This window comes from Lepidochelys kempii, chromosome 10 (genome assembly GCF_965140265.1).
Source record: "Lepidochelys kempii isolate rLepKem1 chromosome 10, rLepKem1.hap2, whole genome shotgun sequence".
Taxonomy (NCBI): Eukaryota; Metazoa; Chordata; order Testudines; family Cheloniidae; genus Lepidochelys; species Lepidochelys kempii.
Genome location: NC_133265.1, coordinates 24,423,845 through 24,449,670, shown reverse-complemented (window position 1 = coordinate 24,449,670; position 25,826 = coordinate 24,423,845). Strand labels below are relative to the sequence as shown.

At 42.0% G+C, this 25,826-nt stretch overlaps 2 protein-coding genes across 3 annotated transcripts in view; both read right to left on the bottom strand.

The window, feature by feature from the left end:
* Nucleotides 1–25,826, bottom strand: part of GRIN2A (glutamate ionotropic receptor NMDA type subunit 2A) — a 296,277-nt gene that overhangs the window by 106,147 nt on the left and 164,304 nt on the right. The gene's annotated exons all lie outside the window — the stretch shown is intronic.
* LOC140917979 (uncharacterized) lies at nucleotides 1,635–12,093 on the bottom strand. The gene is made up of 3 exons (XM_073361509.1): nucleotides 11,296–12,093; nucleotides 10,310–10,708; nucleotides 1,635–1,783 (listed from the first exon to the last, which is right to left on the bottom strand). Exons 1-3 carry the CDS (start codon nucleotides 11,876–11,878, stop codon nucleotides 1,635–1,637), a joined length of 1,131 nt encoding a protein of 376 aa, XP_073217610.1. The 5' UTR covers nucleotides 11,879–12,093.

Here is a 25,826-nt window from a genome sequence, read left to right as displayed (position 1 = left end):
ATGGTTATTTCCCACCTTGTTACTGGATTTGCTTTCATCAATTTATCATGATTTGGTTGAAGGTAGGTGAACAATAAAATACTCTGTGGTTATGATGTGTCCTCTTACTGCACAGGAGGAGTGTAGATGAAAACCGTCCAGTTGAACATAATTAAAATAAGCTCATACAGCTTTGTTATTAGACATTGTTTAGGCCAGGAAACAAACTGTTAGTTTGATTCTACATTTAACATTTGCTCATGCATCTATATTTTGTATCCTTAGCTGAAACTTCATTGCGATTTAATTAAAACTGTTACCAAGAGGAACTATATGCTCCATCTGTATTGATACTGATGTGATCATTAATCATATTTTATATTTGCTTATAAGGAAATATGCAAAAAATGTGACTCACCCATTTTATCTCCATTTACATCAATAAAAAAGAATACACTAGAGGAATGCTACCACCTTTCTGTTATACAGATCAATTTGAATATCAGATCATGTTAACAAACATTTTATAGCAACTTAATATCATACCTTACTACGGCCTTCAAACCTGACCTGAACCTGATGGGTTGAGGTTGGATCAGGTCAAGCCTTGGACTGCAATAGGGTAGGCTCTCATCACCTCCTACAGTGGTTTTGTGCCCTGCTCCTGCTCACCCTGCTATCTTGTTGCACTGTGTGTGCTGCGTAGTGAGTGTCCTGATACGTCACAGTGAGGTGATGATGGCCGGCAGGAGTGGGTCATGAAGCCACTGTCACCCCTACCCCACAGGCAGGAGACAACCAGAGGCATGAGGAGCAGAAAGCCCCCACCAGGCCAAGTCCCAAGGATAAGGCGGAAGTGGCGCTGATACAGGTTCCAGAAGGAGCGTTGTGTCTGAAAAGGACTTGACACTCTCAGGTAGGGTTCAAAGTCAGCTGTTCCTGGGTCATTCTTGCGTCTGGATAGAGCTTTAAAATTAGGCCCAAACAGACCTCTATAGCTTACCCCATCTCCTATATTCTCTCTTTCCAATATCCTCTCCCTTATTCTCAACTTACTCCCTTTGCATTTATCTGTGTTTTGCATTTTGTTTGATTGGGCCAAGGTTCCCAAGCAATCCAGGTAACTCTGCATAACTGTCCTGTCATCATCATCACTTACCAATCTACCAATCTTTGCATCATCCATATATTTTATAAGCAGTGATTTTATATTTGCTTCCAGATCATTAGTGAATATGTTGAATACCATCAGGCCTAGTACCAATCTCTGTGGTGCACCCCATTCGGGGATTATTCCCCACTGAGAACTATTTTTTGACATCTGTCAGTAAGCCAATTCTTAACCCATTTAACATATGCTCTATTGATATCATAGTACTAATTTCTTTATCAGAGTGTTGTGCAGTTTTAACCAAAATGCATTACAAAAGTCTTAAGTATTTTAAATCTATGAAGTTATCTTTATCAATCAAACTTGCAGTCTCATCAAAGAGTGAGAGCGGGTTTATTTCGCAAGACCAATTTTCTGCAAATCCATGTTGACTGGCATAAATTATATCTATGTTTCTTAATTCTTAATCAATTGACTCCCACATCAGCTTTTCCACTATTTTGCCTGGATTGATATCAGGCTAACCACCCTATAGTTAATTGTGTCATCTTGCTTGCCCTTTTTGAACACAGGCACTCTTCCAGTCTTTGAAAATGTTCCCCTTAATCCAAGATCTATTAAAGATGAACATCAGCAGGCCAGAGATCTCCTCAGCCAACTCTTTTTGGACTTTAGGGTACAAGTTATCTGGGCCTGTTGATTCAAAAGTGTTTATCACTAGTAGAGGTTCTCTAACATCTTCCTTAACTACTAATGGATTGGAAAATACTTCATCATTCTCAGATTACTCTTACCAAATACAGAACATAGTAATTTACTGACTGCTTCTGCCTTTTCTGCACCATCATTAACTATTTTACCATCTCCATCTAGTAATGAGCCTATAATCATTGCTAGCATTTCTTTTTTTCCTAATGTGCTTAAATGTCTCCTTATTGCCCTTAGCCTTCCAGACATGGATTTTTATCTCATGTCCGTAGCTTCCCATATCAGTTCTCTGCACTTTATAGCAGTCCGTATGAATCAGATGTTATCTATTTCCTCTTTCTCTGTTTGTTATATATTGCTTTTTATTTCTAATTGCTACCTTCATTTCACTACTGAACCAGGAAGGCCTTTTAAACAAAGTTGTCTCTCTTTCTTCATTGTGAAATCATAGCTTTCTAGCCATCTAATAAATTCTTCTTCAAGAGCTCTATATTTTATTTCACATCTTTTCTCTAAATGTTTCTGCCCAGTCAATTTTGCTCAGTTTTCCTCAGCTTTGGAAAATCAGCCCTTTTGAAGCACCAAGTACATACATTACAAACCTCTAGTGAAGAGATAATGTACAGCAATTAGAAAAGGCGTACTTGTGGCACCTTAGAGACTAACTCCTTTTCTTTTTGCGAATACAGACTAACACGGCTGTTACTCTGAAACCTGTACAGCAATTCTGACTGTTAAGCCCTCAACAACTTCAATACAAGTAAAATCTCTGTTTCCCCATTCTTATCTGTGCAGATCCCCAGCAACTGTAGAAATTGTATGTCTTTGCTGTGTAAAAACAGCGAGATTAAAACAGTGCATGCTTGAGGTGACCAGCACACTCTTCTCACCCACAGCACATCTCATGCAGAAGGGAAGACTGAATTGTGCCAGATGGTTTATATCTGGAAAGAGGCAGGGACAAGTCTACATAGAGAAGTTACTCAAATACAATTCATCTGGTACTTCTACCTACATGGGGCAAGGGCAAACATCAGAGGTTATCCTTCTCTTACCTTCCTCTTCTGTTATTCCTCAGACTCCTTCACTGGGTCTTGATTCATTCAATTAAAATTGTAAGATCTTTGGAGCATGTACCATACCTTCCTGATAGATATGCCAAACCCGTTGTCAAGGTTCCTCCCCTACTCTGAACTCTAGGGTACAGATGTGGGGACCTGCATGAGAACCTCCTAAGCTTACTTTTACCAGCTTAGGTTAAAACTTCCCCAAGGTACAAATTAATTTTATCTTTTGTTCTTGGAATAACCACTGCCACCACCAAACTCTGACTGGGTTTACTGGGAAACGTAGTTTGGACACATCTTTCCCCCCAAAATCCTCCCAACCCTTGCACCCCACTTCCTGGGAAAGGTTTGGTAAAAGTCCTCATCAATTTGCATAGGTGACCACAGACCCAAACCCTTGGATCTGAGAGCAATGAAAAAGCATTCAGTTTTCTTACAAGAAGACTTTTAATAGAAAGAGAAGTAAATAGGAGTAAGGAATCACCCCTGTAAAATCAGGATGGTAGGTACCTTACAGGGTAATTAGATTCAAAACATAGAGAATCCCTCTAGGCAAAACCTTAAGTTACAAAAAAGACACACAGACAGAAATAGTCATTGTATTCAGCACAATTATTTTCTCAGCCATTTAAAGAAATCATAATCTAACGCATACCTAGCTAGATTACTTACTAAAAGTTCTAAGACTCCATTCCTGGTCTATCCCCGGCAAAGCAGCATACCAACAGACACAGACCCTTTGTTTCTCTCCCTCCTCCCAGCTTTTGAAAGTATCTTGTCTCCTCATTGGTCATTTTGGTCAGGTGCCAGCGAGGTTACCTTTAGCTTCTTAACCCTTTACAGGTGAGAGGATTTTTCCTCTGGCCAGGAGGGATTTTAAAAGGGTTTACCCTTCCCTTTACATTTATGACACCCGTAAAAAAAAAAACCAACAGAAATTGGGCTTGTTTTTGGCTTAATTGGCTTGTGAGTTGCTTTTTGGTTAGTTTTTGGCATGTAGCTTGTTTCTTGTTTGGCTTGTATCTTGTTGCTTCTTTTTTTATGATTGGCTCCCAGCAAGCGGGGGCGAGTCAGGGGTGCACAGCGGGCCCACCACAGTCCCAGACTGCACCCCAGGGGGATCTATTCACATAGAATGTTGAGGTTCTTTCAGATTGGCTTGTTTTGGCCTTGTTTTGAAATGGGATTAGCTTGATTTTTGGCTTATTTTGAAAGACGGAGTGCTTTTTTACCGCATGAAAGTTGGCAACTGTGCTTCGTGTTTGGAGAGGAGTTAATACAATGGGGCCTTAACCCTGCCTGAAGCCTTTGGGCAGTACCATAATGCAAACAAACAACAATCTGGCCCTGTGATTGGAGATGCACTCTATTACCACAGCACAACCTGTGGGGAGGACTGTCACACCACCTTAATCAGTATGAATCCTCCAAAACATAACATAGCAAAGCTGACATGTGCATTGGGGATGGTGGTCAGACATATCTGCCTTTGTAACAAATCTATGATAATATATTTTCATAACATACCATACAAGTTATGATCAGAGCTATACCTTAATCCATTCAAAGGATGTGCAACCATACATTGCCCCCCTTTTGATAAATTTCTAAATGCTGAATAATGGGACCAAGACTTACTATCATTATAAGACAACAACATACATCTGCTCAGTTTCACCCTATAGCATTGCCATTTGACACCCCTCTCCTGGACAGTAACCTACATGCTTGCAGTATTATTCATCTAGGTCTCAGCTATTAAAAATGTTTAAGGGACCTTTTCTCCAAATTCTCTATATAAAAATCAACTTCAAAACCAAACACAGAGGACAGGTATATTACTCTCCTATGCAATAATGGAAATAGTATATGTCATAACTTTTCCTATTCTGTAGGAGTTGGGTCAGATCCTTATTCCTGCTCCAGCCTGGGTAAGCCGAGTAAACTGGGCTGGAGCAGCACAAAGGAGAACTAAAAGCCCTGGTTCCAGATGAAGGAGGATTTCCCAACTCCTAACAGGCCTGACAAACTCACTACACATTGCTGTCACCGTATTTATCTATAAAGAATGTTGTCACACAGATCAAATGAAATCCAGTGACACACTGGTCATTAATATCATTGTGAGATGTATGTAGAGATGATACCTAAAAAGTTATGTGTATATACTGAAAATATATCCTGAGAGTCACAAAAGGGCATCCTTTAAAAATTGGAAGTCAAATCCTAGTGTGGAAAATAGAAAGGAGCATAAACTCTGGCAAGTCAAGTGTAAAAATATAAATATGCAGATGAAAAAGGATTTGAAGAGCAACTAGTGAAAGAAACGAAAAACTAACCTCACATTTTTATTTTAGTGCATCAGAAGTAGGAAACCTGCCAAATAATCAGTGGGGTCACTGAACAATCAAGGTGCTAAAGGATCACTCAAAGAAGACCAGGCTGTTGTGGAGAAGCTCAATATATTCTTTGCATCAGTCTTCACTGAAGAGGATGTGAGGGAGCTTCCCATACCTGAACCATTCTTTTTAGGTGACAAATCTGAGAAATTGTCCCAGATAGAGGTATCAATAGAGGTGGTTTTGGAACAAATTGACAAATTAAACAGTAATAAGCCACCAGGACCAGATTAAACTATTGCTGTAACCTATTGCTTAAATCAGCTTCTGTACCAGATGACTGGAGGATAGCTAATGTCATGACAATTTTTCAAAAAGCTCTAGGGTGATTCTGAAAATTACAGGCCTCTAAACCTAACTGTAGGTTGAAACTATAGTAAAGAACAGAATTATGAGACTCGTAGATGAACACAATATGTTGGGGAAGAATCAACATACCTTTTGTAAAGGGAAATCATGCCTCCCCAATCTATTAGAATTCTTCGAGGAAGTCAACAAACATGGGGACAAGGGTGATCCAGCTGATACAATGTACTTGGACTTTCAGAAAGCCTTTGACAAGGTACCCACTCCTGGAAGGGGGAAATAAAGATGGTGACCCGGCCGGAGGCCCAAGTCATGAAGAGGATGCTGTGGTACTTGGACTGAGGCGGGTCTGCAGTTGGAGAAGATGACGGGTGAGGCACCACCGGGAGAGGGGGCAGCAGCCAGCAGAGCTAATCCCTGTGGTGGCCAACAGGAGGTGCTGAGGCGAGCAGACCCCATCACCGCACCCCATCACCTGTTTGAACTCAATGCTAATAAAAAACAGGGACATGTGAAGGCAACAGGCACCAAAGAATAAACACTGTGAGGGTTACTGACCCTGGGGACAAAAACAGTGGCTTTGGGGGAATATAAAAGGGGAATACAAAAGGACACATCTTTATCCTTCACTGAGGAAGCAAAAAGAACAGCACTTTTTGCATTCATGAATGCTGCACCCTGGCCATGTGTGTTAGTTACACTGGGAGATTGCTTTAGATGAGAAATTGCTTTAGACAAGAATTTTAGCCTGTTAAAATTAAGTTTAGACTCTAAGAAGTGTGTTATACCTTTTGATTTACATGTAACCTATTCTTATTCTCCTTGCTCACTATCTCTTACATCTTAATCTTTTTTAATAAAGATATTTGTTTTCACTGTAAAAAGATTAAAGTGCTATGTTATAAAAGACCTGATCCTGAGTTGTTCCCGTTAATCTGTGCGTACACTGTCTCTTTGGTGTACTTGGTAATTACTGGGAGCGTTTACTGACAAGAGCTGGATACTGCGAGGAACTCGGGGGTTGGGGTGTACTTGCCACCAGCCTGCATGGAGACGGCGAAGTCTCCAGACAGCTGGAAGTCAGTGTTTGTGGGGAAGAGGCTGTTGGTTTCAGGGAGCTGAAGCACAGAAGACAGACAAGACTACTTCACGCTAAGGGTACGTAGTGGCAAGACACCTCACGACTTTGCGTACCCCTGGGAGTGTCACATGCTAACTCTTGTGAAAGCTACCACCAGCCTTGCCTTCACTAGGATTTGACCTTGTGGTAGCTAACACAAGGTAAGGACACTTACTTCCCTCCCTTCCCTCCCCCCCCCGCACACACACACACAAAATAAAGACAAGACCTAAGGGGTACAGCACAAAAATCTCACCCAGGAAATTTAACAATTACTTTTCTTGGCACACGTGCTGTCTTTCTAAAATTTTAGAATGAAGGTAACGTAGCCAATGCTCCCATGGGAAGCTCATTCTCTTATTTCTGAATCATCCTCCAGGATATATAATTTCTGATGGATCTTTCACTGATACCTTTAGGATAGGTCTGCATTGGATCTGGAGGTGTAATTTCCACCTCAGATATATATATACACACACACACACATCCTGGTTGAGCTAGTGAACTAAAAATAGCACTGTAGCCATGGCTGCATGGACAATGGTTAGCTGCCCTGAGTGTAATCCAGTCTGAAACCCTCGGTACATATGTAGCGTGCTTGCTGGTCTCACCCCTCATGCAGCCATGACTACTATTTTTAGCATGCTAGTTTGATCAGGGCTAGCAAAGGTATGTCTACTTGAGCTGGAAGTTATACCTTCAGCTCCGGTGTAGACATACCCTTAGGGTATGTCTACACTACGAAATTAGGTCGAATTTATAGAAGTCGGTTTTTTTGAAATCGGTTTTATATATTCGAGTGTGTGTGTCCCCACAGAAAATGCTCTAAGTGCATTAAGTGCATTAACTCGGCGGAGCGCTTCCACAGTACCGAGGCAAGCGTCGACTTCCGGAGCGTTGCACTGTGGGTAGCTATCCCACAGTTCCCGCAGTCTCCGCTGCCCATTGGAATTCTGGGTTGATATCCCAATGCCTGATGGGGCTAAAACATTGTCGCGGGTGGTTCTGGGTACATATCGTCAGGCCCCCGTTCCCACCCTCCCTCCCCCCGTGAAAGCAAGGGCAGACAATCATTTCGTGCCTTTTTTCCTGAGTTACCTGTGCAGACGCCATACCACGGCAAGCATGGAGCCAGCTCAGGTAACCGTCACCCTATGTCTCCTGGGTGCTGGCAGACGCGGTACGGCTTTGCTGCACAGTAGCAGCAACCCATTGCCTTCTGGCAGCAGACGGTGCAATACGATTGGTAGTCGTCCTCGTCGTGTCCGAGGTGCTCCTGGCCACGTCGGCTGGGAGCGCCTGGGCAGACATGGGCGCAGGGACTAAATTTGGAGTGACTTGACCAGGTCATTCTCTTTAGTCCTGCAGTCCTATTGAACCGTCTTATGGTGAGCGGGCAGGCGATACGGACTGCTAGCAGTCGTACTGTACCATCTTCTGCCAGGCAGGCAAGAGATGAAGATGGCTAGCAGTCGTACTGTACCATCTTCTGCCAAGCAGCCATGAGATGTGGATGGCATGCAGTCCTTCTGCACCGTCTGCTGCCAGCCAAAGATGTAAAGGATAGATGGAGTGGGTCAGAACAAGAAATAGACCAGATTTGTTTTGTACTCATTTTCCTCCTCCCCTGTCTAGATCACACTGCAGTCAGTCACAGAGAAGGCGCAGCGAGGTTAATCTAGCCATGTATCAATCAGAGGCCAGGCTAACCTCCTTGTTCCAATAACAACGATAACTTTGGTGCACCATTTCTTATTGGAACCCTCCGTGCAGTCCTGCCTGAAATACTCCTTGATGTACAGGCACACCCTTTGTTGATTTTAGCTCCCTGAAGCCAACCCTGTAAGCCGTGTCGTCAGTCGCCCCTCCCTCCGTCAGAGCAACGGCAGACAATCGTTCCGCGCCTTTTTTCTGTGCGGACGCCATACCAAGGCAAGCATGGAGGCCGCTGAGCTCATTTTGGCAATTAGGAGCACATCAACCACCACACGCATTATCCAGCAGTATATGCAGCACCAGAACATGGCAACGCGATACCGGGCGAGGAGGCGACGTCAGCGCGGTCCCGTGAGTGATCAGGACATGGACACAGATTTCTCTGAAAGCATGGGCCCTGCCAATGCATGCATCATGGTGCTAATGGGGCAGGTTCATGCTGTGGAACGCCGATTCTGGGCTCGGGAAACAAGCACAGACTGGTGGGACCGCATAGCGTTGCAGGTCTGGGACGATTCCCAGTGGCTGCGAAACTTTCGCATGCGTAAGGGCACTTTCATGGAACTTTGTGACTTGCTTTCCCCTGCCCTGAAGCGCATGAATACCAGGATGAGAGCAGCCCTCACAGTTGAGAAGCAAGTGGCGATAGCCCTGTGGAAGTTTGCAACGCCAGACAGCTACCGGTCAGTTGGGAATCAATTTGGAGTGGGCAAATCTACTGTGGGGGCTGCTGTTATGCAAGTAGCTCACGCAATCAAAGATCTGCTGATATCAAGGGTAGTGACCCTGGGAAATGTGCAGGTCATAGTGGATGGCTTTGCTGCAATGGGATTCCCTAACTGTGGTGGGGCTATAGACGGAACCCATATCCCTATCTTGGCACCGGAGCACCAAGCCGCCGAGTACATAAACCGCAAGGGGTACTTTTCGATAGTGCTGCAAGCTCCGGTGGATCACAAGGGACGTTTCACCAACATCAACGTGGGATGGCCGGGAAAGGTGCATGACGCTCGCATCTTCAGGAACTCTGGTCTGTTTCAAAAGCTGCAGGAAGGGACTTTATTCCCAGACCAGAAAATAACTGTTGGGGATGTTGAAATGCCTATATGTATCCTTGGGGACCCAGCCTACCCCTTAATGCCATGGCTCATGAAGCCGTACACAGGCAGCCTGGACAGTGGTCAGGAGCTGTTCAACTACAGGCTGAGCAAGTGCAGAATGGTGGTAGAATGTGCATTTGGACGTTTAAAGGCGCGCTGGCGCAGTTTACTGACTCGCTTAGACCTCAGCGAAACCAATATTCCCACTGTTATTACTGCTTGCTGTGTGCTCCACAATATCTGTGAGAGTAAGGGGGAGACGTTTATGGCGGGGTGGGAGGCTGAGGCAAATCGCCTAGCTGCTGGTTATGCGCAGCCAGACACCAGGGCGGTTAGAAGAGCACAGGAGGGCGTGGTACGCATCAGAGAAGCTTTGAAAACCAGTTTCATGACTGGCCAGGCTACGCTGTGAAAGTTCTGTTTGTTTCTCCTTGATGAAACCCCCCGCCCCTTGGTTCACTCTACTTCCCTGTAAGCTAACCACCCTCCCCTCCTCCCTTTAATCACCGCTTGCAGAGGCAATAAAGTCATTGCTGCTTCACAGTCATGCATTCGTTATTCATTCATCACACAAATAGGGAGATGACTACCAAGGTATCCCAGGAGGGGTGGTGGAGGAGGGAAGGAAAATGCCACACAGCACTTTAAAAGTTTACAACTTTAAAATTTATTGAATGCCAGCCTTCTTTTTTTTGGGCAATCCTCTGTGGTGGAGTGGCTGGTTGGCCGGAGGCCCCCCCACCGCGTTCTTGGGCGTCTGGGTGTGGAGGCTATGGAACTTGGGGAGGAGGGCGGTTGGTTACAGAGGGGCAGCAGTGGCAGTCTGTGCTCCAGCTGCCTTTGCTGCAGCTCAACCATACACTGGAGCATACTGGTTTGGTCCGCCAGCAGCCTCAGCATTGAATCCTGCCTCCTCTCATCACGCTGCCGCCACATTTGAGCTTCAGCCCTGTCTTCAGCCCGCCACTTACTCTCTTCAGCCCGCCACTTACTCTCTTCAGCCCGCCACCTCTCCTCCCGGTCATTTTGTGCTTTCCTGCACTCTGACATTATTTGCCTCCACGCATTCGTCTGTGCTCTGTCAGTGTGGGAGGACAGCATGAGCTCGGAGAACATTTCATCGCGAGTGCGTTTTTTTTTCTTTCTAAGCTTCACTAGCCTCTGGGAAGGAGAAGATCCTGTGATCATTGAAACACATGCAGCTGGTGGAGAAAAAAAAAGGGACAGCGGTATTTAAAAAGACACATTTTATAAAACAGTCGCTACACTCTTTCAGGGTAAACCTTGCTGTTAACATTACATACATAGCACATGTGCTTTCGTTACAAGGTCGCATTTTGCCTCCTCCCACCGCGTGACTACCCCCTCAACCTTCCCCCCTCCCTGTGGCTAACAGCGGCGAACATTTCTGTTCAGCCACAGGCAAACAGCCCAGCAGGAATGGGCTATACTGAGTGTCCCTGAAGAAAAGCACCCTATTTCAACCAGGTGACCATGAATTATATCTCACTCTCCTGAGGATAACACAGAGAAATAAAGAACGGATTTTGGTTGAATGCCAGCAAACATACACTGCAATGCTTTGTTCTACAGTGATTCCCGAGTATGTGTTACTGGCCTGGAGTGATAAAGTGTCCTACCATGAAGGACGAAATAAGGCTGCCCTCCCCAGAAACCTTTTGCAAAGGCTTTAGGACTACATCTAGGAGAACCGCAAATGCCAGGGCAAAGTAATCCTTTCACATGCTTGCTTTTAAACCATGTATAGCATTTTAAAAGGTACACTCACCAGAGGTCCCTTCTCCGCCTGCTGGGTCCAGGAGGCAGCCTTGGGTGGGTTCGGGGGGTACTGGCTCCAGGTCTAGGGTGAGAAACAGTTTCTGGCTGTCGGGAAAACCGGTTTCTCCGCTTGCTTGCTGTGAGCTATCTACAACCTCCTCCTCATCATCATCTTCTTCGTCCCCAAAACCTGCTTCCGTATTGCCTCCATCTCCATTGAAGAAGTCAAACAACACGGCTGGGGTAGTGGTGGCTGAACCCCCTAAAATGGCATGCAGCTCATCATAGAAGCGGCATGTTTGGGGCTCTGACCCAGAGCGGCTGTTCGCCTCTCTGGTTTTCTGGTAGGCTTGCCTCAGCTCCTTTAGTTTCACGCGGCACTGCTTCGGGTCCCTGTTATGGCCTCTGTCCTTCATGCCCTGGGAGATTTTCACAAAGGTTTTGGCATTTCGAAAACTGGAACGGAGTTCTGATAGCACGGATTCCTCTCCCCAAACAGCGATCAGATCCCGTACCTCCCGTTCGGTCCATGCTGGAGCTCTTTTGCGATTCTGGGACTCCATCATGGTCACCTGTGCTGATGAGCTCTGCATGGTCACCTGCAGCTTGCCACGCTGGCCAAACAGGAAATGAGATTCAAAAGTTTGTGGTTCTTTTCCTGTCTACCTGGCCAGTGCATCTGAGTTGAGAGTGCTGTCCAGAGCGGTCAGAATGGAGCACTCTGGGATAGCTCCCGGAGGCCAATACCATCGAATTGTGTCCACAGTACCCCAAATTCGAGCTGGGAACGTCGATTTAAGCGCTAATCCACTTGTCAGGGGTGGAGTAAGGAAATCGATTTTAAGAGCCCTTTAAGTCGAAATAAAGGGCTTCACTGTGTGGACGGGTGCAGGTTTAAATCGATTTAACGTTGCTAAATTTGACCTAAAGTCCTAGTGTAGACCAGGGCATAGTGTATCTGATTGTAGTCCCTTTAGCTCATCCTATCTGTCTGATGCTATATATTGTTTATGTTTCATTTTAAACATATACCAACTCATCTGGGCACTTGTATAAATTTGAGCAATATAAAATTTATATAATTAATGTTGAGTAAAAAAACCCATGCACTCCTCATATAACAGATGAGTATAAATACACCCTCTCCCCCCAGATGCTTCAAGCAAAAGCACGAGTAAACCGATGGGACAGCATCTTTGCACTAGGACTTCAAAGATCAATATCAGATTCTGGAATGAGGAAGCCAGCAAAGTAAGTAGAACATCAATGCAGTGTACTCCTTATAGCCTTGCTTCCTCAAGCAATCAGTTGCTGCTTTCTCCACCAGTGATCCAAAGGGTCACTAGGTACTATACATTACAATAAGCCATCCTGGAAATCACAATGCCTCAAGTTATTTTAGCAGGTTCCACGAGAGAGAGAGAGAGAGATGTTCTTAATTGCCACATCAATTACAGATTGATAAGCATCACCTGGGGCTTCAAACATATCTGTATATTGTGAAACTCCTTTAGGAAAGTTGGGTATACCTCCTTTATAACAGGGGCGGGCATCATTCCCATTCCATCAAACTTTATTGATGCTTCCTCCATCTACATAATCTCTAAGATTATTAGGACTGAAACCAGATACCCTGCTATTATCCAGGTTCTTATTTAGGCCAAATAATTGGAAATGAAAGCAGACATTCTGCAACATCAGTAGTCAACAAAAGACATTTAAGCTATATGTTATCAGCATCCTGATGAGACTACAACCTAAACCACCAGCTCCACATATCCTCCAGCAGCTTCACATATGTGTTGAGCAGGAGTGACAAAAGTATGACCCGATGCAACCACACAGAGAAAGTTCTCAGGGCAGATGAGCAGTCACCCAACTCCACTCTGGGGTCCCTCAAAGGAAAAAGGGTGACTCCATTTATCAATGCCAGAATCCACAGACAATTTATTAAACTTCAGGTTGATTCTTCTGTAACTGTTAACTTGGAACAGATCTTTGTCCATCTCAAGGAGGTCAGACAATAAGACCAGCACAATTTTTAAAGCATATGGAGACCTGAACCTAAGACTGATATGGAATGAGAGGATTTGATGATTCCAGATATTGCCAGACATTCATCACCACAGCCATCTCATCAACCTTGCCAAAGAAGTTCAGGGTAAAGACCTGGAAACAGTAAGCCGCTCTGTCAAAATCATGAGATTTTCTGAGTAAAGGCCAAGAATAGGATTTTCCAAAGTGTCTGAGTAACAACGGAGCACAGGTCTCATTGAAAATAAATAATCCTTGCGCTCCTACGTCACTCAGACACTTTGGAAAATCCCACCAAAAATGAACATTTAGACACTCACATCCTACTTTGCCGAAGGGAGGCACTAACAATGGATCAATACGTCTTGGCTAGATTTGACCATGTCTTATTACGTTTAAGTGAAATTAGCGATTGTGAAAGATACCAAATGTACACCCCTAGTGACTGAAGTCATGTATTTACCCACAGAGGACTCACAGTATGAGCAGTGAGGCTCACACTGCTTTGCTCCTAATGAAAGTGTCAGAACTAGCTTCTCAGGAAGGCTCTGAGTTGATTACTGCACAAGAGGTTGATCTGCTACACAACGTGGTGTTCTGTCAAGGTGGAACTCACCTCACTGTTAAAAGAGGTGGTTTCTGACACTTCAGTGTTTCAGTCTTTTTAATATTTCATCCCCAACTGGCCAAACGTTATACCCAAAGCACTGGGAGAAGCACTTCAAAAGGGAATAGAATAAAAATAAATCTGTTGGGTGCCACTTATGAGGAATGTTTGAAGAGCACCAGCCAAGAGACCCCAGGAAAGTGATCTATAAAACATATATTCTAGCTCTTTACAGACAGATGACAGGAAACAGGGCACTAGCCTAAATTCAAGGTAGTGCAGAAACAGACTCACTACAACCTACCTACATTACAGGTTGATAGTTTTGGCATCCCTCACTGGCTTCAGTGTCCCCCTTGCCAGGTTTCAGATCTCAGGCTCTAATCTGAGCAAGAGCATTTACACTGCAGAGTTTAGCCCCATAGCACAAGCCTGAGTCAGCTGACACAGGCTCTGAGACTTTCTTTTTTTTGTCGGAGAAGGGGGCAGCCACCATGCAGACATATTGAGAACAAATTGCTTCCCCTGTGCCAGGGTCAGTAAAGGAGGTGAGAAATAGCCATTTTTACTGCTGCTGAGAGCACAAATGCTGGCAAGAGACTGAGCTATTACAATCTGCAGGCCAGGCTAACTTGGATTGTAATAATATCCAATTCCCAATGTTGTGCCAGCTCAGTGGTTGGATGGGAGACCACCAAAAGCAAAGTGTTGCAGGAAAGGTTGGTTCAATAGTCGATGCTCTTCTGTCAAGTCTCACAGAATCACATCCCCACATTGTTGTGAATGCCTGGGAGATTGCTGTGGACCCTATGACACTTTTCACAAGAGGTGAACTATTACCCCCAGAGTCACAATTTGAGTAGTTTCATTCTGCTTTCCCAAGTTTACCCCAAATTTTCAGTTACGTAAGGTCATTCTTTATGAACTGAACTTTTGTGTAAACATGCACTAGGGAACTTTCAGTTTGTACCAGAAGGGTCTACACAGGCCAGTTAGTGCACAACACATTTGTGTGCTATAGAATTCACAACTCACTGGTCTGCATTACTGTACCATGAAGACAAGTCCTCAGTCTTTAACTTGGGCAACCATTTAAAGTATCTCTGAGCTGGATCCTGGTTCTACTGAAGTTAGTAGGAGTTTTGCCATTGATTTTTGATAGTAACAGGAATGGGTTCATTGTATGTAAATATATTGGGTCTTCCAATATTTGTGACTTCATATACATTTTTGTGTGAATGAATGGCCAGATGCCACTGGAAGGGACACCATATAATGTCTTTAATAAATAAATTCAGGAGGCTAAGGTGTGATTTTTGCTTTCGGGTTTGGAACAGCTGAGACAATAGCGTACTTCATTCCAGAAGAAGGTGAAAGCATCTCATATCTCTCAACAGTGAGCCTTGTGGAAATGGTGCCTGCTAGCCTCAAACTATGAATTTCAAAACTTCTGTCTTTAAGAGTCTTCTTATTGTAATTACAAGAGAAATTTGCTTTCATCTGTAGTTCAGAAAAGCAATACGGACATCTAGTGGCCAGTTGAGTTAATGACAGATAAGGCTTCTCATCCTCACCAAAAGAATACACAGGGCCATGAATACATGACAAGAACCATAATGTAATTTCAGTTCTGCCTTATAATGAAATGTGAGTATGAGCAATGAATGACAGGTCACAGTGAGGAAGATGGTTATAGTCTAATCCAACAATTTGCAGTTCTGTTTGGTCTCCAGTCGCCCTAAAACTGACATTTGGAAATTCCTATTGCCTTCTTGCCAACATTAATTTTAACAGCCTGAGCTGTTTTAAAGAGGTACCACTGATCCCACACAGCTCAAGAAGAAAACTTGAATCTCAGAGTAATGCTCAGAGCATAATATGAATAGGACTTCTGAAGCTCATGTAACATCTACCTCCACAATAAATCATTGTCCTGGGAAGAACTAGTTTAGCAGGCAAGGGGTGAAAGTTATTGCTAAAACAAGATATATCATTGCTAAACTAAACGTGAGCACTAATAGAATTCAATGGTGATTAGGAAATAGAATACATGTTCAAAGAGATGACGAGTCCTTAGGATCCCTTACTATCTGAACTTCCGCCACTAATTTCCTGGCCTCATCTTTCTGCCAACAAACTGATAAACTCAATAAATGTCACAGGTGCCATCAACTTGGACCATCATTTTTCATCTGCGCTCTCCCTCACTACCTAGTATTGCAATTCCAAAACAACTGCAGGCAATGCACAGAAAATGAGAGAGGGTGGAGGCTCAAAGAAATATGGATTTAATCAAAGTTTTTTTTCTTGGAAAAGAAGGAATTTCTAGATTTCAAAGTTGATCACATCTTACAGGAAACATGATGTCTGCCAATATTTCAGTTTCCTCCAACTAATATGAATCAGCCACTTTAATAATCAAGAAAGACAGCCTGTTTTGGTTTGGCATTCACCCAGTACTGAAGCTTATAAAACTTGGACCCACTCCCACTTTTTAATCTTTGTTTCTTCATTTAACTGAATCCATGAATTACTGAGCTTCCTTAATATGGTTTTATGTGAGACTTTTGTAATTCTGGAAATACTTATCAACAGGTACACCAGAAATATACATTATCAGAGAGACTTCTTAAAGAAGCAATTAAAAAGTAAGCTAATGAAACTCAGGGAACTGTATATGGCATACTACATAGACTGCACTGGGTATCATGTAAAACTCCAATGATCTACTTGTTTACTTTTAATTACTCTTTCCCTGTGTATTTAGCTTGATTTGTTTTAAGATCTGATGCATTTTCGGAATGTATCTCTTAACTACACACAACTATACACTTGGGAAGTTTTTTTTTTTTAAAAGGTCTTACAATATGGACATTTGTCTTTTCTTTCTTATTTCAAACCCTTCCGTGTGGTAAATAGGAAGTGTTCCCCTATGTCCTGGGTACATCTCGTCTGTGATATCCTGGTTCTGAGGGAGCTGTAGAATCCCAGGCCTGAGGCCAGCACAGGATGAATCCATTTTGGAAACAATGTGCTCAGTGGCTGTGAAAAAGGAGTGGCATGCCAACTATCTACGCCTCCTGCCAGCTGCTCCTTAAAGTGTTAGTTACATCAGCTCTGGAGAAGTCATTTTGCCCAGGATTGTACAAAATCAGCAGCAAAGAGTAGGACAGGATAAAAAAAGCTGAGGAGAACTGGACAAAGCTTGTAAAGGATGGCTCAGCATTCTAGCCTGCAACATCGGTCATTACAGGTTAGCAATAGTGCAGCATAACTCAGACTTTAAGGTCAGAAGAGACCATAATAATAATCTAGTCTGACCTCCTCGCATTGCAGGACACAGAACCTCACCCATCCATTCCTGTAATAGACCCCAACCTCTGGATGAGTTACTGAAGTCCTCAAATCATTGTTTAAAGACTTCAAGTTACAGAGAATCCACCATTTACACTACTTTAAACCTGCAAATGATTCGTACCCCATGCTGCTGAGGAAGGTGAAAAAAACCCAGAGTCTCTGCCCATCTGACCCAGGGAAAACTTCTTCCCAACCCCAAATACGGCTATCAGTTAGACCCTGAGCATGCGGGCAAGACCCAGCAGCCAGACGACACCAGAGAAAGAATTCTCTGTAATAACTCAGAGCCCTCCCAATCTAGTGTGCCATCATTGGTCATTGGAAATATTTGCTTCTAGCAGTCACAAACTTTAGAAATACAATAGGTTGTAGTGAGCCAACATTATTATTCATAATTCATGCTTTGCAAAAAATAGTGAACATTTTTTACATTAACTTTTTGCCATTTGGGGTAACTTTCCATCTCCAAACATAGCTTTTCCATGAAATCTGATTAAATATCTTTTTTCATATACCAAAAAGCAAGAACGCGCCAATTTTAAATGTTGCATTTCAATGCCAGCTTCAGGTGCATTTGTGCCAAATTCTGGGGAAAAGAGGCACATATTTAAGTTGCAAAAAGTGGCAATTCGTCTGTAAAATGGGACTCCTTTTAAATTCCTAAAGAACCTTTTGTTGTGGCTCTTTCATACTCTCGGTCATCTACGCTGACCTAATTTGGCACAGAAATGTGTTGTTTACATTTTGAGTAATTATAAAAACACACTACCTCTACTAGCCAGCCAGCACCAATGATACGCCACTATCCAGTGGGGTCTTAGCTGGATGAGTGGTGTGACATGCAACTCCTGTTGGGCTGGTGGAATATGACAGAGTTCCATTAACACCACTCTTCAGAGAGTATTGGGGGCAACTAGATTGTGTGCATTAATCAAAGATGCTAATATAGCTTGCAGTGTTTAAAATAGGCTCTTCAGTAGCGATCTACACTTGCCACACAATGATACACCAATCAGATCGGTTAATTACTATGCCATGATTGCCAATCAGGAGCCATCATCCATGCAGAAACAAACTAGAGAAAGTTAAGAACTATTTGATCATCTAATCCATCCCCTGCCATCAGGGAATGGTTCACTGCAGTGTATTTCTCAGGCATTTATTTGGTTAAGATATAATTTTTTCACATCACCGAGTGTACCCTGGAAGTGGGTTGTTTAAAATTATGTTGGTAGGACTGGCAGCCTGGCACTCATTTGAGGGCCTTCATCTATGCAACTAGTACTCTCTGAAGATCTGCCAGAAGCCAGATTTGATTATCTTCAGTCACACCTTAAGGCTCACGTCCTCATAAATGCTTTTAATTAATGAACCATCACTGCAGAAGAATAGTGGTTTCACTTGCCATTTGGATTCCTTTTAAAAAAAATCCATTATAAGACACGATGATGAATGCTGCCTTATAAAACTAATGGGATAGTATAGCATAGGTGATAGGAGAGAATTTACATAAGCAACTGTCATTCAAAAGGGATAATTATAGCCATCAAAAATGGCAACTTGTTCAGGCACTGGACTACTTGCCAAAAAATAGGATACTAAGCAGAAGATGTCAAGTATGCTGTCCATCTATATAACTGTAAATAGAGATTGGAATTACTGACTCTTAAGCTATAGCCCGGTACCAAACACAGAGGGTAAAATTAATCATTGGTATAATCAATGGAAGTGAAATGGGTCCAATTCAACTGTCAAGGGAACTTCAGAAATGAAGTACGATGCATTATCAAGAAATTCTAGGATTTATCAGAAGAAAAAGGAGTGATTTTTTTCTTGTATTGATTGAAAATAAATGTATACCCAAATATGCTTTTATCATTCCATATTGATTTAGGACTGCACAGCAAGTGTCCTACTAGTGACAAAAACATTTTGCTCCAGACATAATCCGTTAAGTAATGAAACATTCTCAATCATGTAGTAAACTATGTTATATTTATTTATCCCAATTTTTGACAGAACTTGATGAAATAAGCAAATCCTCAGTAAACTGGCTGTCAAGAGATCTGTTGCGGCATACATGCATTACACAGACTTGTTAGATTATTCATCAAACCATTGTGTTCATGTAAAATTAGGATTGACTCAAATTCGAAAAGAAAAAAAGGAACTAATCTGGCATTGCTGGAAGCTGGAATCAAAGTACTGAACCAAATGAATTAATATCAGGGCTTGTTATATAAAAAGCCTTTCCCATGTAAGGAATGCATTGCTTTCACAGACAGGATGCATGTTGGCAACATCGATATGTCAGAGACAAGAGTGAAATCAGGGAATGAATGTGGGTAGAGGATCATATTGAAGACTAAGTTCCACTTGATTTTAAATTTTCAAAGAAGTTGTTAGATTGGTTTGTTTTTGTAAGCCACACTGTACAAACTAAAAAGAAAAGGAGTACTTGTGGCACCTTAGAGACTAACAAATTTATTTAATTTGCAAACTGGATAAAATTAACTTAGGCTTGAATAGAGACTGGGAGTGGATGGGTCATTACACAAAGTAAAACTATTTCCTCTTGTTTATTTCCCCCCCCCCCCCCCCTGTTCCTCAGATGTTCTTGTCAACTGCTGGAAATGGCCCACCTTGATTATCACTACAAAAGGTTCCCACACCCCACTCCTGCTGGTAAAAGCTCACCTTAAGTGATCACTCTCATTACAGTGTGTATGGTAACACCCATTGTTTCATGTTCTCTATGTATATAAATCTCCCCACCGTATTTTCCACTGAATATATCCGATGAGGTGAGCTGTAGCTCACGAAAGCTTATGCTCAAATAAATTTATTAGTCTCTAAGGTGCCACAAGTCCTCCTTTTCTTTTTGCGAATACAGACTAACACGGCTGCTACTCTGAAACCTGTACAAACTAAGTTAATCAAAACAGAAATAGACAGATATTTGTCAGTGTTTTGTTGGTCTGTTTATTGAATAAAGCCTCAAAGTTCTTTCAAGATGGCTCCACTTCGCCATGTATGTGCCTAATCTTACTAGTGACTTCAACTGGACTACTTACAGGAATAAGAGCTGTGTGTATAACCAGGGTTTGTAGAACGGTTTGAGGAAGAGCTCTGTGTGGCTCGAAGGCTTGTCTCTCTCACCAACAGAAGTTGGCCCACTAAAAGATATTACCTCACGTACCTCGTCTCTCTGAGGCTATGGAGGATCAGGTACTGTATTCCTAAGCACTGCTTTTCTCCAGACCAATGCCCTCTGCACCGCCTGAGCTCTGCATTGAAGCTCGATGAAGTAGAGTACAAGAATGACCGCTCGTACTAGGCTTTGCACCAGCCCCCACACAAGCTAGTGAGGGGCCTGTGTACAGGACAGGGACAGGGCATAGAATCTGCATTTATACTGTGCAAGGAGTAAGCAGTAGCTGGGCACACTGCTCCAGACTCACACTTTGGCCACAGATTGGGATCAGAGGGAGATTCACTACCTACCCAGCAAAGCCACATAATCACTGTAGCTGTAAGTAGGTTCATACACTACTAAGTGTGGGCGAAATGTATCTGTAGATGCACCTCCAAACCTCTTTGCTATTCAGGAGTGAGGGCAAAGAATAGCAATTATGCTATGCTCATCAAGGAATACATCTGAGCTGATTGCAAAAAAAATTGTCCCTGATTTTTGTTCCAAAACTTTATACATTTTTACCCTACTAGAAAAACTCCAATGGCATGTATAAAAAAAACAACCAAAAAAACAACAACACATACACCTTTTTTATTTCATGGGAGGGCAGAATTTCTCATGATGATAGCAGGGGTTTTTGGGAGAGGGAGTTTTTGTTCAGATATCGTGTTAATACACTGCTAGCTCTAATTGTATTGTTATGTGAGTGACCATATTGTGTGTAATGGTATATCTGCCTTGGGAGATTATGGGGATATTGCAAGTGAGGAGGGAGCATTCCAACAGATCAGCCATTCTGTTTTTCTCAACTGCAGATTGTTACCTATGCTCCTAAATCTAATGCTACTCAAGGTAAACCTCTAGACATTAACTTGAAAAATATGTATGTTTCAACTACTCACTCTGAATTTTCCTTTACATTTTTTCCACATGGTGAGACACTCTAGGGGAAAGCCGATTTCTTCCCACATATATTAGAAATGGACATTGATCAGCTTATCCCAATAAATTCAAGCAAACCAGCATTTTTCCTGTGTCTAAAAAAGCCAACAGCAGCATCTTAGAGTTGCAGTGAAGGGGGGAGACAGCCTGTGTGTGCTCAAGAGAGATAAAATGCCTTCAGCCAGTGCGTTGCTCACAGGAGTCAAGGGGTAAAACATTGAGAGTTTTTCCTTTGTAATAGATTTCACTTCAAAACAGATTTTCTTTTAAAAAATCCAGAGCTTAAAGTGATCATCTGGATGCAAAAAATAGTGTGTAAAATGTTACCTATCTTCATTTACAAACGAACTACGTATAGTGAAGTGGGTTTAGAATACAATGCTAGGTTTCAAGCTGAATTTGACAGTGATGATAAAAGTGAGGGTCTAAAAGCCTCTTTTTTTTCTGCTTCTTTCCTGAGCTTGTTTACATTTAGCATCAGGTATTACCTCCGGTAGGGTTTTTTTCAAGATACAGTACTCCCCACTGAGTTCTCAGCTTTGGCGTTTGCAAGCTGTATCACGTGTGGAATTCACTGTTATGGTGAGACATTCAATACAGATCAGTAAGGCATGACATAGTGGACCTTAAGCCCTTCAACTGTTTACAGTAATTTTAGCCTTTCCCCCGTTCATCAATACTCCTTGTTTAAATCTGTCCTTTAATACTGCTTTCATGTATTTTTTTTAGTTTAAAATAGAACAAGGCAGCATGAAAGCCCTGAGTGCTAATCCTAGCTCAGACACTGGCTTGCTGTGTAGCCTTGGGCAATGCACTTAAATAGGTAACCTCCATTTTTCTGATGGTAAAAGTGAAGCACATTCAACTTATCTGCTGCACCACGGTACTAAAAGGGTTAATGTTTCCAAAGCACTATGGAAGTGCTAAGCATTTGTATATATTGATTCTGGAATTATACAGTAACTATTAATTGAGTACTCCAGCATAATTATTTTTTAAAAATATAAAAATGACTAATTACAGGAACTACGTCAAGCAATTTCTTATTATTGTGACATTTCCTCTATAAATCGTAAATAGCACCCTCCCCACTCCCGTTATATTGTGAAATTTGGGAGAGAATGAATTGTCTTCCATACAGGAAAACTTATGCTCATGTTATAGGTAGACATGACTGCTTCCAACAGGAAAGTGGCTTTATTCACAGTCGTATATTACAGCTCCATCCACCAGTAATTTGCAGGTGCATTATGCATTACATACTGTAGGATCTCATGTTACAGCCTAATTGCATTGCGGAGATGCATACATTCCCCTTGTAGTCATACAGATTTAATGGCAGCACATGATCACACAGAGGAGGAATGCTAAATAGCTAGTTCCGCTCCAAAGCAGCCAGTGACTGAACAGGGGAAAATGTTTCAAAACATATCCAAGCTTTAAAACGGACTTCCACCTTGTACAGTGTTTTTTTTTTAATACAAGAGCTTTTAAAAGTGAAAGGGTATAACTGTGAAAGGTATTCAAGGCTGCAACATTCATGGAATTTGGGGTGCAGAGTTAACGCTGAATTTATATTTTCAGTGTAAGCTCTAATATTAAACTGTGTGATTTAGTGAGCACAGTGTCAGTAGTTTTTTGGGGATTTTTTTAAAAATGTTGACATATACTTAATATAAGAAGAAATCAAGAGCAATAAAAACTTGGTATAGAGATTACAGTGAATCTGACATTGATTCAGATTTGTTCTGTCTTAGAATAAATGATTTTGGAAACATATTGCCAGTAGCTATGTTGTAACAGGTTGTCACTGCATAGTTTTTTGAGTGTTCCTCCCTTCCCTCCTCTCTCCCACCCCCCCATCCCCCACTCCATGGAGGGGGGAATTCACAGATTTTTCTGCAGCAATTCTGCTGATTTTCCACAGTTCTTTCAGAGGCTCAGGGTGGGATGGAGGGAGCCAGGAGGAGGAAGCCTACCGCTTAGTGCAGCTCCTCACCAGGGCCACACGAATTATGGAATGTGGATATGAAGCAAGAAAAGCTCTACATGATACAGTATTTGGCATTTAACAGAAACTGCCGGCAATGACGTCTACATAGACAGCAGCAGCACCAAAGTGGAGCCGTTTTGAAAGGAAAAGCAGCTATTCCTGGATGCCATAATTTTACATACCAATTCTTAATATAAATACGCATGCCTATTCTACACTATATGAAAGCACAACTCAATCTCCTTTTCTCAACCCCACTTCACAATCTCTCCCAAATTTAATTACATTCTCTATCTGAAGCAACACAGATTCTGCAAGCAAAGTTAAAACCAGTTGACCATTAAAATAGCGTTGGAAAGTCATGCTAATTCAGTGAGCCTCCTGCAACACGGTTTTATAAACTCATTGCTATAGATGTTTTAGAAGTGAATTCTAACATGTTTCTGTGGTGGCCATCCATTAGGGGCCTTAGAAGACCCTGAAAAGCACATTTCCCCACTTCTGATAAGTTCACTCATTGACAATGGTCAGCCCTTTCACCTTTAGGAGACTCGAGTTTTAAATACCTTTAAGGATTCTTCTGTTTTCCACCATAAAAGGACAAATAGACACATTTTTTTGTTTTAAGGAAGTAAGTGTTGCCATCAATCCCCTCTGTCTTGCTCTAAATTTAGGTAGTATAGTAACTATTCACCACACTGTTTAGAATTAACCTTCTATATCCAGCATGCAGGCACTATAAATCTACTGCTGTGGGTCAGGATACTCCAGACTTAGAAGAGTTAGGTTTCTGTTCTTTGCTGAACTGTTCACCCAGTGCTATACTAATTTGAAATGAGTGACTTTGCATTACTGGGCTGGCATATGTTTTCTGATCCACAGCCAAAAGAAGCCAAAGCTCTGGGCTACAGATGCTGTAGCAAGCGACCATAGTGAATGAAAGTGGACATAAAGAAAATCTGTTCTCCACATCTGGAGGTTTACACATGCACCCTGTGTGACGTTGCTCTCCATATGTTTTATGGAAATATGCTTAGAAGTGTGAATATGATGTAATTGGAATATGCTTTATGCAAAAGGTCTCTTGTAAGTTATCATAAAAAAGGTTATAACCTACTGAATATATTCCTCCTATTTGTATGCATGTATCATTCTTGTATCTGAAGCTAGAAATATGAAGTTTAACTCTGAGGTCCTATTGTAATTATGCAAAGTGTGGTTTAATGGTGGTTTAATGGTGGTTTAAAATCTTGATGGCTCCCATTGACTAGGACAAAAGAGGCAGCCAGTCATGAGAAAACCCCTGCTTACCACCTGAGATGTCTGCTGGATCTAACAAAGACTGTACCAGGGGAAAGAATTGGGTCCAGACTAGGAAGGGATCTAGTCTGTGAAAGAAGCTTATTGGAACATCTTTGAGGGTGAGATATTACCTGTAATCAATTTCTTAATGTATTAGGCTGTGACTTGCGTGTTTTCTTTTATTTTGCTTTGTGACGTACTTTGTTCTGTCTGTTATTACTTGAAACCACTTAAATTCTACTTTTTATACTTAATAAAATCATTTTTTGCTTATTAATAAACCCAGAGTAAATGATTAATACCTGGCCACAGTGGATGCAAATATTCTAATGTGAATGTACTGTGATACTGAGCAGCAGCCAAATTATAGGTCATACGGGCAATGCCCCTTTTACTGATTAACATTCCATTAGGTATCACACACACACACACGGCATGCATCCGATGAAGTGAGCTGTAGCTCACGAAAGCTCATGCTCAAATAAATTGGTTAGTCTCTAAGGTGCCACAAGTACTCCTTTTCTTTTTACACACACACAGTATTTCTGGAGAGGATTTCTAGTTTTGTGTGTGTGTGTGTGTGTGTGTCCTTTCTAAAGTTACTGTGTGTCAGGAGTCATCACTCTGGAAAAGAAAACGCAATATGGTATACCAGCAGGAATAAAAAGGAGAGAGAGAAAGAGAATGAGAATGATTTGAGTAGTGGATAAATGTATTACTTAATTCTATTTAAAATATAAGAGTGTATTGATTTCTCTCTCAAAACTATGTATTTCTATATACTATACCTATAAGTCACATTCATTATCAGCAAAAGAAAATAGCCACAATTTTGCATGCGTTACTGTATTTAGGAATTCTATACACATATTTCTCCTCTTTCTTTTCACATTTTCAAAATACTGGAGAAATTAGGAGGACCAGAACCTGGCTCCTTTCTCTGTTTGTGAATTATTCAGACTTCCATTTTTTACTATGTTGCCTGGTTATTTAGAAATTATTCAATGAATAGTTTATACAAAAATATTTCAGCCTCTAGAGTGCTTAAATTCTTTCCCATAAGCACGGCTTTGAATATTTTTTATTTGTGTTGTGTGATTGCCACTTAAA